The 15279-nt window shown below is 38.9% G+C and overlaps 1 protein-coding gene across 1 annotated transcript in view; it reads right to left on the bottom strand.

Moving 5' to 3' along the window:
* sin3aa (SIN3 transcription regulator family member Aa) overlaps positions 1 to 15279 on the bottom strand; it is a 42069-nt gene that overhangs the window by 18157 nt on the left and 8633 nt on the right. Inside the window, exons 4-9 of the mRNA XM_061720840.1 lie at positions 9145 to 9251; positions 8377 to 8671; positions 6734 to 6982; positions 5633 to 5785; positions 318 to 473; positions 106 to 195 (exon numbers count right to left, since the gene is read on the bottom strand). Coding sequence (XP_061576824.1) covers positions 106 to 195; positions 318 to 473; positions 5633 to 5785; positions 6734 to 6982; positions 8377 to 8671; positions 9145 to 9251 — 1050 coding nt within the window. The remainder of the gene's footprint in view (positions 1 to 105; positions 196 to 317; positions 474 to 5632; positions 5786 to 6733; positions 6983 to 8376; positions 8672 to 9144; positions 9252 to 15279) is intronic.

Raw genomic sequence — 15279 nt, 5'->3', positions numbered from 1 at the left:
TTTTGATTTCTGTTTTTTTTACCATTCTGTTATTGCCTAAAAAATACAAATTTATAAAAAGAGATTTATAAAAAAAAAAAAAAATGAATATTTTTGAGGACTTGCCTTCTCGAAGAACAGGGATTCTGTGCCGGCGCCGTGCTTGCCGGGGTCGGCCCCCGACGAATCCTTCAGGTTCAGCAGCTTGGGCTTCTTCTGTAGCATCAAGAACACGGCGATAACAGAAGGTTAATCACGACAACTGTCCGTCAGATAAAACACGGGGGTGCAGAGGACACGGGGCTGGACTGCAGCCTCGCCGGGGCGGGGGTACGAACCTTGACGGGGGGCGTGGCTCCGGGGGTCGGGTGGCGACGGATCTGGCAGCCGTTCTGACTGGGCCTCTGCTTGTTGTTGAGCTGCAGCTTTTTGGTGGTGAAGCCGTGGTCGTTCCGCACCGACTCCGCCTTCTCGGCGGTGGTTTTACTCAGCAGCTGTGACCGGGGGACAACAGTGATTAGGACAACGACCTTTAACACGCGCCGCGGCTGGAACTGCTGCTCGTTTAGCAGCGTTAGCTCTGACTTTGGGACGCGCGTCCTGTAGGAATGGGCGATATTTTACCGTTCACGATAAACCGTCAAAAAACTTCCCCACGGTAAGAATTTGTATCTCACTGTAAAAACGATAAATTCCAGTTGATGATGTTTTTGTGTAAAGCTGATTTATGGTTCTGCGTTAAATCGCACAACGTACGTGAAGGAAGGAAGGAAGGATGGATATGAGTCTGAAAGAAAGAAAGAAATGAGCAAGAAAGAAAGAAATGAGCAAGAAAGAAAGAAAGAAAGAAATGAGCAAGAAAGAAAGAAATGAGCAAGAAAGAAAGAAAGAAAGAAATGAGCAAGAAAGAAAGAAAGAAAGAAATGAGCAAGAAAGAAAGAAAGAAAGAAATGAGCAAGAAGGAAAGAAAGAAAGAAATGAGCAAGAAAGAAAGAAAGAAATGAGCAAGAAAGAAAGAAAGAAAGAAAGAAAGAAAGAAAGAAAGAAAGAAAGAAAGAAAGAAAGAAAGAAAGAAAGAAAGAAAGAAAGAAAGAAAGAAAGAAAGAAAGAAAGAAAGAAAGAAAGAAAGAAAGAAAGAAAGAAAGAAAGAAAGAAAGAAAGAAAGAAAGAAAGAAAGAAAGAAAGAAAGAAAGAAAGAAAGAAAGAAAGAAAGAAAGAAAGAATCTGAGTCATTACAGTTTTGCAGTACAGGTGTAACTCATTTAATTGGTTTTTATCAATTCAATTTAATTAGTGTAGTTTAGTATTTAGTATCTTTTAGAGCAGTGTTTTGGCTCCAAAGACTGAATGTGGTGATAGATTTATAGTTACAAAGGTGGAGTTGAATTGGTATTTTTTTTATCGTCATTTTTATCATTATCGGGATAAATGCCAGAAATTATCGTGATACATTTTTTAGTCCATACCGCCCATCCCTAACGTCCTGTGACATTTATTTCCAGTCAGATACCTACATGTTAAAAATCTAGTCACAGAATATGCCAAAGACTGATCAGACCAGCCTTTCTCAACCTTTTTTCAGTCATGACACCTTTCAAAAGTGAATAAAATCTCACGACACCCCAGAGTAAAATATAATTAAAAACCACACTGCATCGCTCTGACGTTAAATGCATATGACGCGCACGTATGGTGCGCGTCGCCGCGTAGGCTACGCCGTCCCCTACGGCGTAGGTTCTGCGTCGATTTAACGCGGAACCATAATTCAGGCTTCACTTTGAACGGTGGGTTCACACCGACGTCCAGCGGTTGGAATTCCTTCGTCAGACCTCCCGGAATAACAGCAAGCACAGCGTTCATATGTTTCACTTCTTTCTTTACATTGTCTGTGAGATGGGCGGCATAGAGTCCCAGATCAGCAGCGATGGTGATGTGTGGAAAAAACCACCGGGTCACCTTACATAGACCTGCCTCAGCCACTTGATCATCATCCCTTCATCCATCCAGCCCTTTTCATTTGCCTTTATAATGACTCCAGCTGGAAAAGTCTCTTTAGGCAAAGTCTTTCTTTTAAAAATCACCATAGTTTCTGTCCATCAGCGTGGCAACCAAGCACAACAGTGAACGATGACTTCTCATCGTCACCGTGCTGGTCCCCTTCCTCTCCACCGTGTGATTCACCGGGATGTAAGTCAGCTGGTCTCTAATGATGATGGTCTCTAACACGTTCGCAAACCACGGGTGATTCACGCGCCCCTGCTTCCTCCTTTAACGTTCTCATGGTGGCCTCAATTACGTCCGCCTTACAATAACACAATGGACGCATTGCGTCATTGGGCGCCCGGCACAGTTTAAAAAAAAAATAAGACGTTTATATGCGCCTAATGGTCGTCAAAATACAGTATCTTATTTATTTATTTATTCATTCATTCATAGGCAAAAAGAAAGCATTTATGTATGCATTCATATATTTATAAATGAAATGTCAGAATAGGTAATTTTTTGACGACACCCCTAAAGCAGTCAGAGGACACCCCAGGGTGCCGCGACACCCCTGTTGAGAAAGGCTGGATCAGACCATCACTCTCTCCCCTGCTCTGCTCACCCTGACCCGCCCATCGCCCTGGAACAGGGGGAATGTGAACACTTGTTGCTAGTGGAAACACATTAACCACTGCAGGTTTTATTCTACCACTGTGCTCCATCTTTCAATTTCTGCTCTCAATTTGAACAATATACAGTTGTGTGAAAAAGTGTTTGCCCCCTTCCTGATTTCTTAATTTTTTACATGTTTGTCGCACTTAAATGTTTCAGATCATCAAACAAATGTAAATATTAGACAAAGATAACACAAGTAAACACAAAATGCAGTTTTTAAATGAAGGTTTTTAATATTAAGGGGGAAAAAAAATCCAAACCTACATGGCCGTGTGTGAAAAAGTGATTGCCCCCCCTGTTAAAACATGAATCCACTGTGGTTTATCACATCTTTGGAAAGCTAAGTTCAGTTTCTCCAGCCTCACCCAGGCCTGATTATACTGCCACACCTGTTCTCAATCAAGAAATCACTTAAATAGGACCTGCCTGACAAAAGTGAAGTAGAGCAAAATATCCTCAAAAGCTGGACATCATGCTGCCATCCAAAGACACAAATGGGAAACAAAGTAATTGAGATCTATCAGCCTGGGAAAGGTTACAAAGCCATTTCTAAAGCTTTGGGACTCCAGCGAACCACAGAAAATGGAACCATAATGACAAAATACATGGAACAGTGAACCTTTCCAGGAGGCCGGCCGACCAAAATGACCCCAAGAGCAGCAACGACTCATGCAAGAGTCACAAAAGACCCCAGACCAACATCCAAAGAACTGCAGGCCCCATTTGCCTCAATTAAGGTCATTGTTCATGACTCCACCATAAGAAAGAGACGGGGCAGAAATGGCTGCATGGCAGAGTTCCAAGATGAAAACCACTGCTGAGAAATAAGAACATAAAGGCTCGTCTCAGTTTTGCCAGAAAACATCTTAATGATCCCCAAGATTTTTGGGGAAATACTCTGACGAGACAAAAGTTTAACTTTTTGGAAGGTGTATGTCCCATTACATCTGGCGTAAAAGTAACACGGCATTTCAGAAAAGGAACATCATACCAACAGTAAAATATGGTGGTAGTGTGATGGTCTGGGCTGTTCTGCTGCTTCACCTGGAAGACTCGCTGTGGTAAATGGAACCATGAATTCTGCTGTCTACCAAAACATCCTGGAGGAGAAAGTCCGGCCATCTGTTCGTGCAGCAGGACAATGATCCAAAACACACCAGCAAGTCCAACCTCTGAATGGCTTAAGAAAAACATAATGAAGACTTTGGAGTGGCCCAGTCAAAGTCCCGACCTGAATCCGGTTGAGATGCTGTGGCATGGTCTTAAAAAGGAGGTTCATGCTCGAAAACCCTCCAATGTGGCTGAATTACAACAATTCTGCAAAGATGAGTGGGCCAAAACTCCTCCACAGCGCTGTAGAAGACTCATTGCCAGTTATCACAAACGCTTGATTGCAGTTGTTGCTGCTAAGGGTGGAACAACCAGTGATTGGGGGCAATCACTTTTTCACACACGGCCATGTAGGTTTTTGATTTTTCTTTCCCCTTAATAATAAAAACCTTCATTTAAAAATTGCATTTTGTGTTTACTTGCGTTATCTTTGTCTAATATTTAAATTTGTTTGATGATCTGAAACATTTAAGTGCAACAAACATGCAAAAAAATACATCGGGAAGGGGGGCAAACACTTTTTCACAAAACTGTATAGTGCAGGGGTGTCAAATGTGCGGCCCGAGAGAGATTTTCATGCGGCCCCCGAGAAGTTTCCAACGCAAAAAACTGAAATGTTAATTTACTAAAAAGGAAGGCATAAATAATTGCCATGAATCGCAGCATATCCGATAATATATTGCTTCTACAAATCCATCGTTATTCCACAAATAGAGCAGTTTGACAGTTTTTTAGTTTTCTAAAATGCATTTGCCGATTTTATTTCTTTGTAGACGGTGGTTTATTTTTATTAACTGACTACTATTATATATTTTCGCAGGAAAAATATCACTGCTAAAAAAGATGATAGAAGATATTTATTCGGAGAATTTCAACAAAAGTGACTAAGTAAAACAGTTAAAAAAGAAGGGCTGACTTTTTCGGCACACTGGCGTAAATATCTGCGCCAATTTTTAAAAATAAATACACTTAATTGTACTGGAAAAATCTCTAAATCACAAAGAAACACTCTCGGATGTAATAAGAAAGATTTTGCTTTTAATTAAATTTCCTATAAAAAAGCGAAATATAAAAAAAACATTCGTTTCTGTTTATCTTTGTAAAATGATATTAAAAGTATCTTACATAATTTGAAAAAAAAAAACGAAAATTTCAAGAAAAGATCCTGAAGAAATATATTTTACATAATTAGAGTGTAAACAAAGTGCATATTTCCTTTAAAATTAACTAAACTGATATTGGATTAGATAACAATAGTAAAAAAAAAGAATTAGAAAAAAACATTTTCGCACCGTTTTTGTTATTTTGAGCGTGTGACCCACGAGAAAAAAATTGGTCAAATCCGGCCCGCCAAGCAAAATTAGTTTGACACCCCTGGTATAGTGTCTCAATTGACTTTAGGAGTGTGATATTTTATTTTGTCCATGACGAAAATCACCACTTTTATTATAAACCTGTTCATTCTGTATGGAAAATGTCACATACACAAATGTAAATACTCCAAAACTCCAACCCACTTTAAAGGTTTCTTACTTGAGTTTAAAGAGTACATTAAATCCCCTAAACGGACACCAAACAAAGTACAACATCCGCTGATATATACTAGAAGTATATATTTTATTTATTCACCCGTTTATGTGTCATTCTCCCTACTTCTGTTAATTTCACTGGGAAAAAAAACCACTGCCGGTGGGGACCTCTTCAGGTCTGGGGAGGAACTGCAACCTGCTCAGCAAAACAACATGCCCTAATAAGTCCTGAAATCATGACTTTGCCTGAGAACAGTAGAAAAACAAAAAGAAGCTGGACTCAGGTACGGACGTACGGAAGCACATCTGCTCTAAACGGCGGAACGGCCCTGATTTGATGAAATTTCTCTGCTCACCACTGAGCTGTTGGCGTCCGGGAGAAACTGGCCGAACTCCGAGAGCAGGTCCTCCTGGTTCTTGAAGAGCCGGGCTACCTGAGCGTACACTTCCTGTTCAGTCAGAGCCGGCGTGTAGTTCCCTCCGGCCTCTTTAGCGTTGCGCTGCTCTTTCTGTGGCACAAGCATTAAAAGGTGCAGAGGAATTCAGAACAAAAGCATCCTCATTTTAAAAGTGAGCAAAAATGCAAACATCATCAGGGGTGTCAAACTCATTTTGCTTGGCGGGCCGGATTTGACCAATTTTTTTACCGCGGGTCACACACTCAAAATAACAAAAACGGTGCGAAAAAAAAAAACTTTTTTCTAATTCACTTTTTTTTTTACTATCGTTATCTAATCCAATATCAGTTTAGTTAATTTTAAAGGAAATATGAACTTTGTTTACACTCTAATTATGTAAAATATATTTCTTCAGGATCTTTTCTTGAAATTTCTCATTTATTTTCAAATTATGTAAGATACTTTTAATATCATTTTACAAAGATAAACAGAAACAAGTATGTGTTTTTTATATTTCGCTTTTTTATAGGAAATTTAATTAAAAGCAACTTATCTTATTACATCCAAGACTGTTTCTTTGTGATTTAGAGATTTTTCCGGTACAATTAAGTGTATTTATTTTTAAAAATTGGCGCAGATATTTACGCCAGTGTGCCGAAAAAGTCAGCACTTCTCTTTTAACTGTTTTACTTTGTCACTTTTGTTGAAATTCTCCGAATAAATATCTTCTATCATCTTTTTTAGCAGTGATATTTTTTATAGATAATAGTAGTCAGTTAATAAAAAATAAAAATAAACGACCGTCTACAAAGAAATAAAATCGGCAATTGCATTCTAGAAAACTAAAAAAATGTCGAAAACTGCTCTCTTTGTGGAATAACGACGGATTTGTAGAAGAAATATATTATCGGATATGCTGCGATTCATGGCAATTATTTATGCCTTCCTTTTTAGTAAATTTCGGTTTTTTGCGTTGGAAACTTCTCGCGGGCCGCATGAAAATCTCTCTCGGGCCGCACATTTGACACCCCTGCCTTAAATGATGTGGAAATCACTGACCTGGTACGTGTGGAGGATCTCCAGAAAAGCTTTGTAGATGTCTGGCTGGCCCTGGAAGCGGTTCTTGATCTTGTTGACGTAGTTGATGGCGTGGTTGAACTCCACGGGCTGGTTGTTCTGCAAGGGCGGCCCGGTGGGGGTCCCACTGATGGGAGGATGGAGCTGCACGGGCGGCGAGCGGGGAGAGGTGTACGCGGGGATGGACGGATTGCTCTGGCTGCTCGGCGTCACCGCTTGCGGCTGAAGAGGCTGCAGCATTGACACAAACACAGTAAGTACCACAGAATATATCATTCACTGCAACGTGCAATATGTAAATAACCATCTGTAAATATCCGTCTGTTATTTTTTTATATACCAGTATTTCTTATTATTTATTTTTCTTATTATTATAATTATGGTATATACCAGTTTACTGTTTATAGTGCGTCATACTGATATTATTACTGTGTTATTACTATTTCTATTGATGCCTGTTTTTGCACTATCCCCTTTGCTGCTGTAAACTACAAATTTCCCCTCTGTGGGACTATTAAAGCATTATCTTATCTTATCTAGAAACACCACATTCTCTGGTGACCTCTAGGCCTGTGTTGAAAAGATCCATTCTCCGATTTTAAATCGATTCTCATATTACATTTGTAGAGACTCACATCCGACACTTTAAAAACCCCATATTGTACATCTCTGTTTATATTGTTCATTTCTGTTTATACATTTTATCTGTCATCTGTCATCCTACGTCACTTTTTGTAAAGATTCATATCCGGCACTTTTTAATCCTCATATTGTACATTTCTGTTTATTTCTGTTTATACATTTTACTTTATTCTATCTCTTACTTTATCTCCATATATTTGTTTGCTTTTATATTTTTATTTTTACTGTATTGCACCAATCACCACAACAAATTCCTTGTGTGTGTTAACAAACTTGGCAATAAACCCCTTTCTGATTCTGATTCTGATTAATTCCTAAAAATCGATTCATATGTGTAAAGATTGATTTAAAAGACTTTTTTTTTTTTCCCATCATTACATTACAACTTTTGGTACTTTTTTTGTTTATCCCCAAAAAAGTAATATTTTGTTGGACACGAGAATAACTGGTGCCATGTTTTTGCCTTTAAATACGTTTAAAGGTATGAAAACATTAAAGTTTTCAGTTATAATTGCATGAATTGTCTATATTTCTTTGCTTTATATACTGTCTTGGGGTTACATTTGCATAAATGTTAAAAACCAAATTCTCATAAATGGGGAAAAAATAAAACCGATTTCATCCGTCTCTGTTTCCTCCCTGGATCTGTTTGATAATTCTGACCCACATGATGTTTCTGAAAGCAGTTCTATCAGCATTCTGGGAGCTGATTGGTCCTTACAGCATCATTAGCTGCAATACTTGCCATTTAATCTCAATATAATACTAGTTTTAATATGTTGCATAACTAGACAGTCATGTAATTCATGCAACAGCTGAAAAAACTGTTTTATTAACAGTAACCCAAGTCAATATCGGATCGAACTGGATCGAATCAAAGCGTGATAATCGATTCTGAATCTTAAGAATCGGAATCGAATTCTTGATATTTGAATCGATCCCCAGCCCTAGTGACCTCTGGGGTACGACGTCGGGGCTCATGCCTTGCTTATCTTGGCCGGGGTGGGCTGCGTGAGGATGGCTGGAGCCGCGGTGGTGGTGACGGGGGGGAGCGGGGACTGGTGCTGAGTAGACGCTCCGGTGATGGGGATGTTCTGGACCGAGATGCCGTGAGGGGTGATGTGGTGGATCTGACCGGGCGTCGTCACGTTGACCAGGTCGTTGGTCTGGACTTCAATTTTGTAGCCGGGAGGAAGGAAAGTGTTGAAGCCCATGATGAGGTCAGGGTGGCCTTTGAAGAGCTGCGAAACTCTGCTGATGACCCCGGGAGTGTCGATGCTGAAAAACACCGAAACAAAAAAAGGTGTGAATTTACAGGACTGTCTCAGAAAATTAGAATATTGTGATAAAGTTCTTTATTTTCTGTAATGCAATTAAAAAAAACAAAAATGTCATACATTCTGGATTCATTACAAATCAACTGAAATATTGCAAGCCTTTTATTATTTTAATATTGGTGATTATGGTTTACAGTTTAAGATTAAGATTCCCAGAATATTCTCATTTTTTGAGATAGGATATTTGAGTTTTCTTAAGCTGTAAACCATGATCAGCAATATTCAAATAATAAAAGGCTTGCAATATTTCAGTGGATTTGTAATGAATCCAGAATGTAGGACATTTTTGTTTTTGTAATTGCATTACAGAAAATCACAATATTCTAATTTTCTGTGACAGTCCTGTAAATTCCCATTCGAGTTCGAGTCAACAATGTTTTGAATCCTTCAAGTGAAATCAAACAAGTGTCTTACCTTTGGGACTTGAACTCTTTCATTATGTCTAGAAAGTCATTGTAGACCTGAGGTTGGTTACCGAACTGTAGCTTCACTTGATCCAAGTAAGATAAAGCATCTTCCACCTGACACAGAGGGAACAGGATGGACACAATTCTGTTAAAACTTAGCAACAGAGGTCTGATCCAGACTTTATAACAGGGTTTTTAGAGTAAAACCAGTCTTTTTATTGCACTGTGAGAATGCAAATGTTTGCAACTTTAGCTCCCGAGTTACTGTCAGCTTGTGCATCATATGTGAACCACTACCTCTACCACTTAAAACCAAAATATCCAAATCAATTGCAATATTACACAAAGTCAAACACCTTCTTAATCAATCATCACTATACACCTTGTACTGCTCCTTCATACTTCCATATATGAGCTACTGTGTGGAAGTGTGGGGGAACACATATAAAACAAATACGGATACAATAGTCAAACTTCAAAAAGTAGCAATAAGAATTGTAAATAAAGCGGCCTTTAGAGAATCAACAAACCCACTCTTCATAAAACTGATAACACTCAAATTTAAGGATCTGGTCGACTTCAAAACTTTACAAATCATGCACAAAGTAAATCCTCATCAGTTGCCACAAGACATCCAGAAGTTGTTTCAAATAACAGAAAATAAACAATCTCAGGGGAATATGCAATTTTAAAAAACAGCATGTACGAACAAAGGGAGTTAATCTGTGGAACAACTGCAAAGATATAATGAAATCATGCAAATCACTAAGTAAGTTTAAACAAATCTTTAAAATCCATACTCTTTATGGATACAAAACGAAAATGGACACATGAACTGACAGCCAGTGACCAGAGTGCCTTGCTCAGCTGAACCACCTTTTCTTTTCTTTTATGCTTTTCTTTTAGAAGTTCTATGAAATGAAGAAATGGTAAAAACAGAACATTAGAAGGGGTAGGACTAGAAAAGTTTTTTGAAACTTCGTCCTACACCCTTTCAAACAGGAAATATTTATCTACATATAGATTTGTCTCTTTAATTTGCTTTGTTTTGCTTATGTTTTTTTTTTTGGTATATACATTTTATGTATTCTGATTATTTTTTTGATTTTGTTTTAACCTGTTTGAATAAATAATTAAATGAATGAAGACAGCAGGTGCAGAGGAACCTACACATGCAGATAAGGCTTAGTACTTCCTGTGGGAGGGAGTTATGATGTTAGCACTTTCAAATAGCAGCTAAATCACACATTTCTCACAGAAAAATATAATTTCTCTTCATTTTCACTTCCATTCAAAGGAATATTTGATTAATATTTGTAAATATCGTCTAGCTCTCATGATCCCTTGTGCCTACCTTTATAGTTGTTGCAGTACGTGACACATCAACGACAATGAAACCAGCTCACAGAACGACCAAGCTAACCAAGTGACTCAAAAACAGTAGCAACGGAAGAGAAAACAAGAGAATGACTGAACGAGTAAAACGTGGACATTTTTGTCAAAACAATTTAACCTCCACGCCTTTGAGCTAAAAAATGTCAAACATTCCCTCACGTCACTTTAAGCTACATCTCCCCTCGTTTCTACTTGCACTAACTGCCATAAAACAAGAGATCTAGGTCCCAGTAAAATGCTAAAGTGAGACTAGAAGCTGCTGAAAAGCCGGAAATTGACCCAGTAAAACCTTCTGTAGTCAAGATCTCGGAAAAACAACTAACAAACAGACAAAAAGTTGCTGTGTCTACCATGACAAAACAGTGTATCACCTACCGATGCTAGCGTTGCCATAAGTAGGCCTGTGTTGAAAAAAATCGATTTTCCGATTCTAAATCGATTCTCATATTAATTCCTAAAAATCGATTCTTATGTCTAAAGATCAATTTATTTTTATTTTTTTTTATTTTTTATTTTTTATTTTTTTTCCCCATCATTTTCGCCAGGTGAACTTTAATCCCGGTAGTCGGACACACAGTTTGTCATAACACTTCTGAAAAATGCAGGTGCTTCATGGCAATATGTGTGCGTGGTGACAGAATAAATTAGATAAGCTAAAATGATTTGTTTACTGCATGAACTGTTGCAATTTCTTTCTTTTTTGCACTTTAAATGGATATTGAAAGGCCTGTTTGAGTTATTTATATCTGAGTCATATAATTCAGGCAACAGCTCAAAAAACATTTTAAATAACACTAAGCCAAATCAATATTGAATCGAATCGAATCATGATGATCGATTCTGAATATTAAGAATCGGAATCGATTCTTGACATTTGAATCGATACCCAGCCCTAGCCATAAGTTAAGGAAGTTTGATGTTAAATTCAAATTCTTTCCCAAAACAACATGACAGCAAAATAAACAGCTGGCATGAAAAGTGTGTGTGAAAGTGTGGATGGGGTGGGTGGGTGTCAACTTTCAAAAATGTTGACATAGTTCCCGCCGTACCGGTACATTTGCTCAATCACATAAAGGATACATTCAGATCCAAATGCCGGTGATATCAATACAAACATTCATCGGGGAGTCTCAGCAACTAATTCTGAGGTGCATCAAACGCTTTGTCCTCTACTTGAGTGTCACGTGACACGTCCGGCTTTGAGGCTGCGTCTCCTGCTGTGAGGTGGACGTGCCAACGACAACTGCAGAGGAAGTGTGGGCCCGGCTCCCCGCTCATTCTCCAGAAATAAGCTGACGTTCATGCGTGAAATACTTTTGGTAGTAAAACACTCTACAATGACCAGAGTGATCGAATTTTACACATTTGACAGACAGAACTAACAGAGCAGCTTTAAATCAATAGAAAGTGCATAAAAAAAAAAAAAAAACATTTTCAATTTCCCAAAAAGCTGTAACAGTGTGTTACAGTGGAAACATCCCTTGCAATTTAATGGTTTTCTGCATTAATTTTCTATAAAATGTGATTTGATCTTAAACTAAGTCTAAGCTGCCAGCAAACAAAAACTGTTTTATCAAGTTGTCTTTCTTTAAAAGATACATTAAAGATTTACAGTGCTGGAAGAAAAAAACAAGAGAACAAACAGGCTAATTACTTCAAGCTAAGTTAAAAGGAGTTTGGACTCCAATTAATAAAAAATATCGAATATACTCTATATATCGCGGCTTGTAGAAAATGACTATGTTGTGAAACTCGAGTATACCTTGTCACGCATTTGCTTTTAGCCGCGGATATTTAACTCCAGGCTTTTCACTCTCTCATCTCTCCCTCGTGTGCGTTTTCCACCAAACCGGTTCCTGGTTCTGGGCCAGTGCTGGTTCACAACTCGTTCAACTTGCAAACCGGTTAGATTTTTCATAGCTCGGGACAGGAATGACGTTGCACGCAACCGTGCACAAAATACAACTACTTTTTTTTTCTTTTTACTTACATGTATTTCATAAACTGAAACTAAAGATCTGAACTTTTCCATAATGAACCTCATTCACCTTTTGTGAATTGTTATATGTTGAAGTATTGTGTTTGCAAACACAGGATTGTAAGACTAAAAAAAACTAAAAGGGTCTTTTAATAAATACACTTTTTTCTCGCCATTTGAATTCATTCCATTATTATGCAGCAAATTTTTTTTTTTTTACTGATTGTGAAATTACCAGTGAAATCCTGCAAAAAAGTGCATTATATATTTTTTTTAATATCCTATTGGCATTATGCACAACAGGTAAACTTTAATTTAGTTTTGTTTGAAAGTCATCTTAGTGACAACATGCACAAAAAGGCACTTTATTTGTTTTAAAATACTGTAGTGGCTTTACGTACAAAAAGTGCACTTTAATTTTGTGTTTTGAAATGCCAAGTGAGTTACATCGCGCACAAAAGTGCAGTAATTTCTTGTTTTGAAATGTTGTGTCTGTGACATTTTTTTTTTTTTGGTTTGTTTCTGTTTTGAAATGGCAATTTTACGTTTGTGCCACTCACTGTTTAATAAATACCGTTTAGGTAACTTTGACTTAGTTGTGATTTCCCCTAAGTTTAAAATTAGTATATAATTAGCAAAATTAAAATGAGTAATAATGTTTTAATGTAGAAATATAGAATGTTCATACTGGTGTGAATGTAAAAGGCCACATGGACCAGGCCTACCTGGAGGTCTTGTTTGGCTATACAACATTTAAAGTTTGCTGATGTGAACATGAATTCTGAACACAAACGGCCTGATCAATAACCTACCTAAGGTTTGAAAGTAAACTGAGTGGGTTATGGCAACCATCGGTCCGACTCCACATTGTAAAACATTATCTCTAAAAGGCCAAAAGAGCTGAAACTGCTCTTCCTAGAGGTGGCCGCCCAGTCGAGACAACTCCAATCATCAATGAGGTAAAGACGTACCACGAGTAACAGGCTAAAGTCTTGGAGACGTCACTGGAACAGACTGTGTGTCCATGACAGAACAGCACAAAGGAAGCCAGTGCTCAAAAAGAAAACTTACTGCATGCCCGACATTTGGCAAGGAGCACTTCAGCAATGTGCAACGTTCTGGGAAAAGGTTTTGAGGACTGATGAAACAAAAGCGGAGCCGTTTAGGAACGACGCTCAGAGCTACGGTGCAAAGCCTTACCACGGGTGAAGAACGACAGAGATCATATTCTGGCCGTGCTTCATTGCCTCAGGGCCTGCTCCACTTGCCACCATTAAGGGGGAAATACAAGTTGACTTAAAGCAGCACAATGTAACTCTCAGCTTTTGTTGAGTTTGGCAGCTCCTTTGGACAAAAGCGGTAGTGCTTTACCAGAAAGAACACTACGTTACCCATGAGCACCAGCGCGTACTGCCGGAAAGATCCTGTGCCCGTCGCGTGCATTTGTTTTGATAGCGAATGAAGACGGGACGGACTTTCAAAACTACTTTTCTGTTTCACCAAGTGAACAGACGGAACGCAAAAAAAAAGATGTGAAACTGCTGGAAAGGAACTGGAATTTACCGGGATACCTTAAACAAGGAAGCCAGGGAGTAGTATATGTATATTATTATTAACGGTTTGGATCCATATGAAATCCCTATCAAAGAGTGGACCTCCGATGAGGATTTACTGCCGCAGTTCTGCACAACCCACGTCTTACTACCTTGTTTAGGAGTGTTTGGCAGCTGCTTTGGTAAATGTTTGACTCGCCATGTGTTTCAATAAATTTGTATAATAGTACAACATACAGTACATGTTTTGTATTACTCTTACTTCTCTTTTCTTTTTTTTTTTACTACTATATTATGCTGAAGAGGCTTCGAGGCGTGATCAATATTTTTGTTTTCCTCGTGAGATTATTTTTTCCTCTGCAGCTACAAATAGAGTTAATATTTTTTCCTCAACAAACTAGTTTTATCTGAAGATTGGGGTTAATTGCACCGCAGAGAGCTGTCCAGCAACTGCGTTTTGCTGGAGAAGTGGGGATTAAAACCCGTGTTTTGATCCGACCCCGGTCTGCGTGTTTGTTTGTGATCATGTGTGGAAGTTTATGTTTGGTCGTTACAGCCGCGATCCAACCGACCCGACGACTCTTTTACTCTGTTATATCAGATACTCGGCCTCCGTGGTTCTGCCTCCGAGCAGGAAAGCGGTGAGAAGTTAAACCATTAGGATCTTTTCCCCACATCTGTTGTGTGGAGCTGCTGCAGCTACAACAGCAACGGGTTACCAGCTTCTGCAGAGCTGTGCTCCAAGCCCCGCCCATTTTCGTCTCGACTACGAATCAGGAAGGAGGGGGAAGTGACGTATGCCGTAAAGCAGTCAAAGACGTAACAATGTGTAGTTTTTTAAGTGTGGCAGGGTTCCTACCATGCTCCTCAAAGTTACATAGTGCCAGTGAAGGCGATACAGACTCCCTCAGACCATGACAGAGGTTCATTAAACCTGTTGGAAGTTGATGTACCATCACAATGACTCTGGAAATATGATATTAAGGTGGAAAAGTTACATAGTGCTTCTTTAAGTTTCCTACAAGATGATGTCAGGGTGTCTGTCCACCGGCTGAAGTCTAGCCGGAGTTGGGTGACACAGCAGGACAGTGACCCTGAGAACCAAGTCAACCACAGAACGGTTCCAGAAACATCAAATCTGCCCGTCAGAGCCGAGACCTTAACCCACAGAAATGCTCCCAGCTCACACCAGACGACTTAGAAATGTATCTGAGGT

This window comes from Cololabis saira, chromosome 5 (genome assembly GCF_033807715.1).
Source record: "Cololabis saira isolate AMF1-May2022 chromosome 5, fColSai1.1, whole genome shotgun sequence".
NCBI classification, from domain to species: domain Eukaryota; kingdom Metazoa; phylum Chordata; class Actinopteri; order Beloniformes; family Belonidae; genus Cololabis; species Cololabis saira.
Note: the sequence above shows the minus strand (reverse complement) of the source record. Positions and strands in the feature narration are given on the sequence as shown.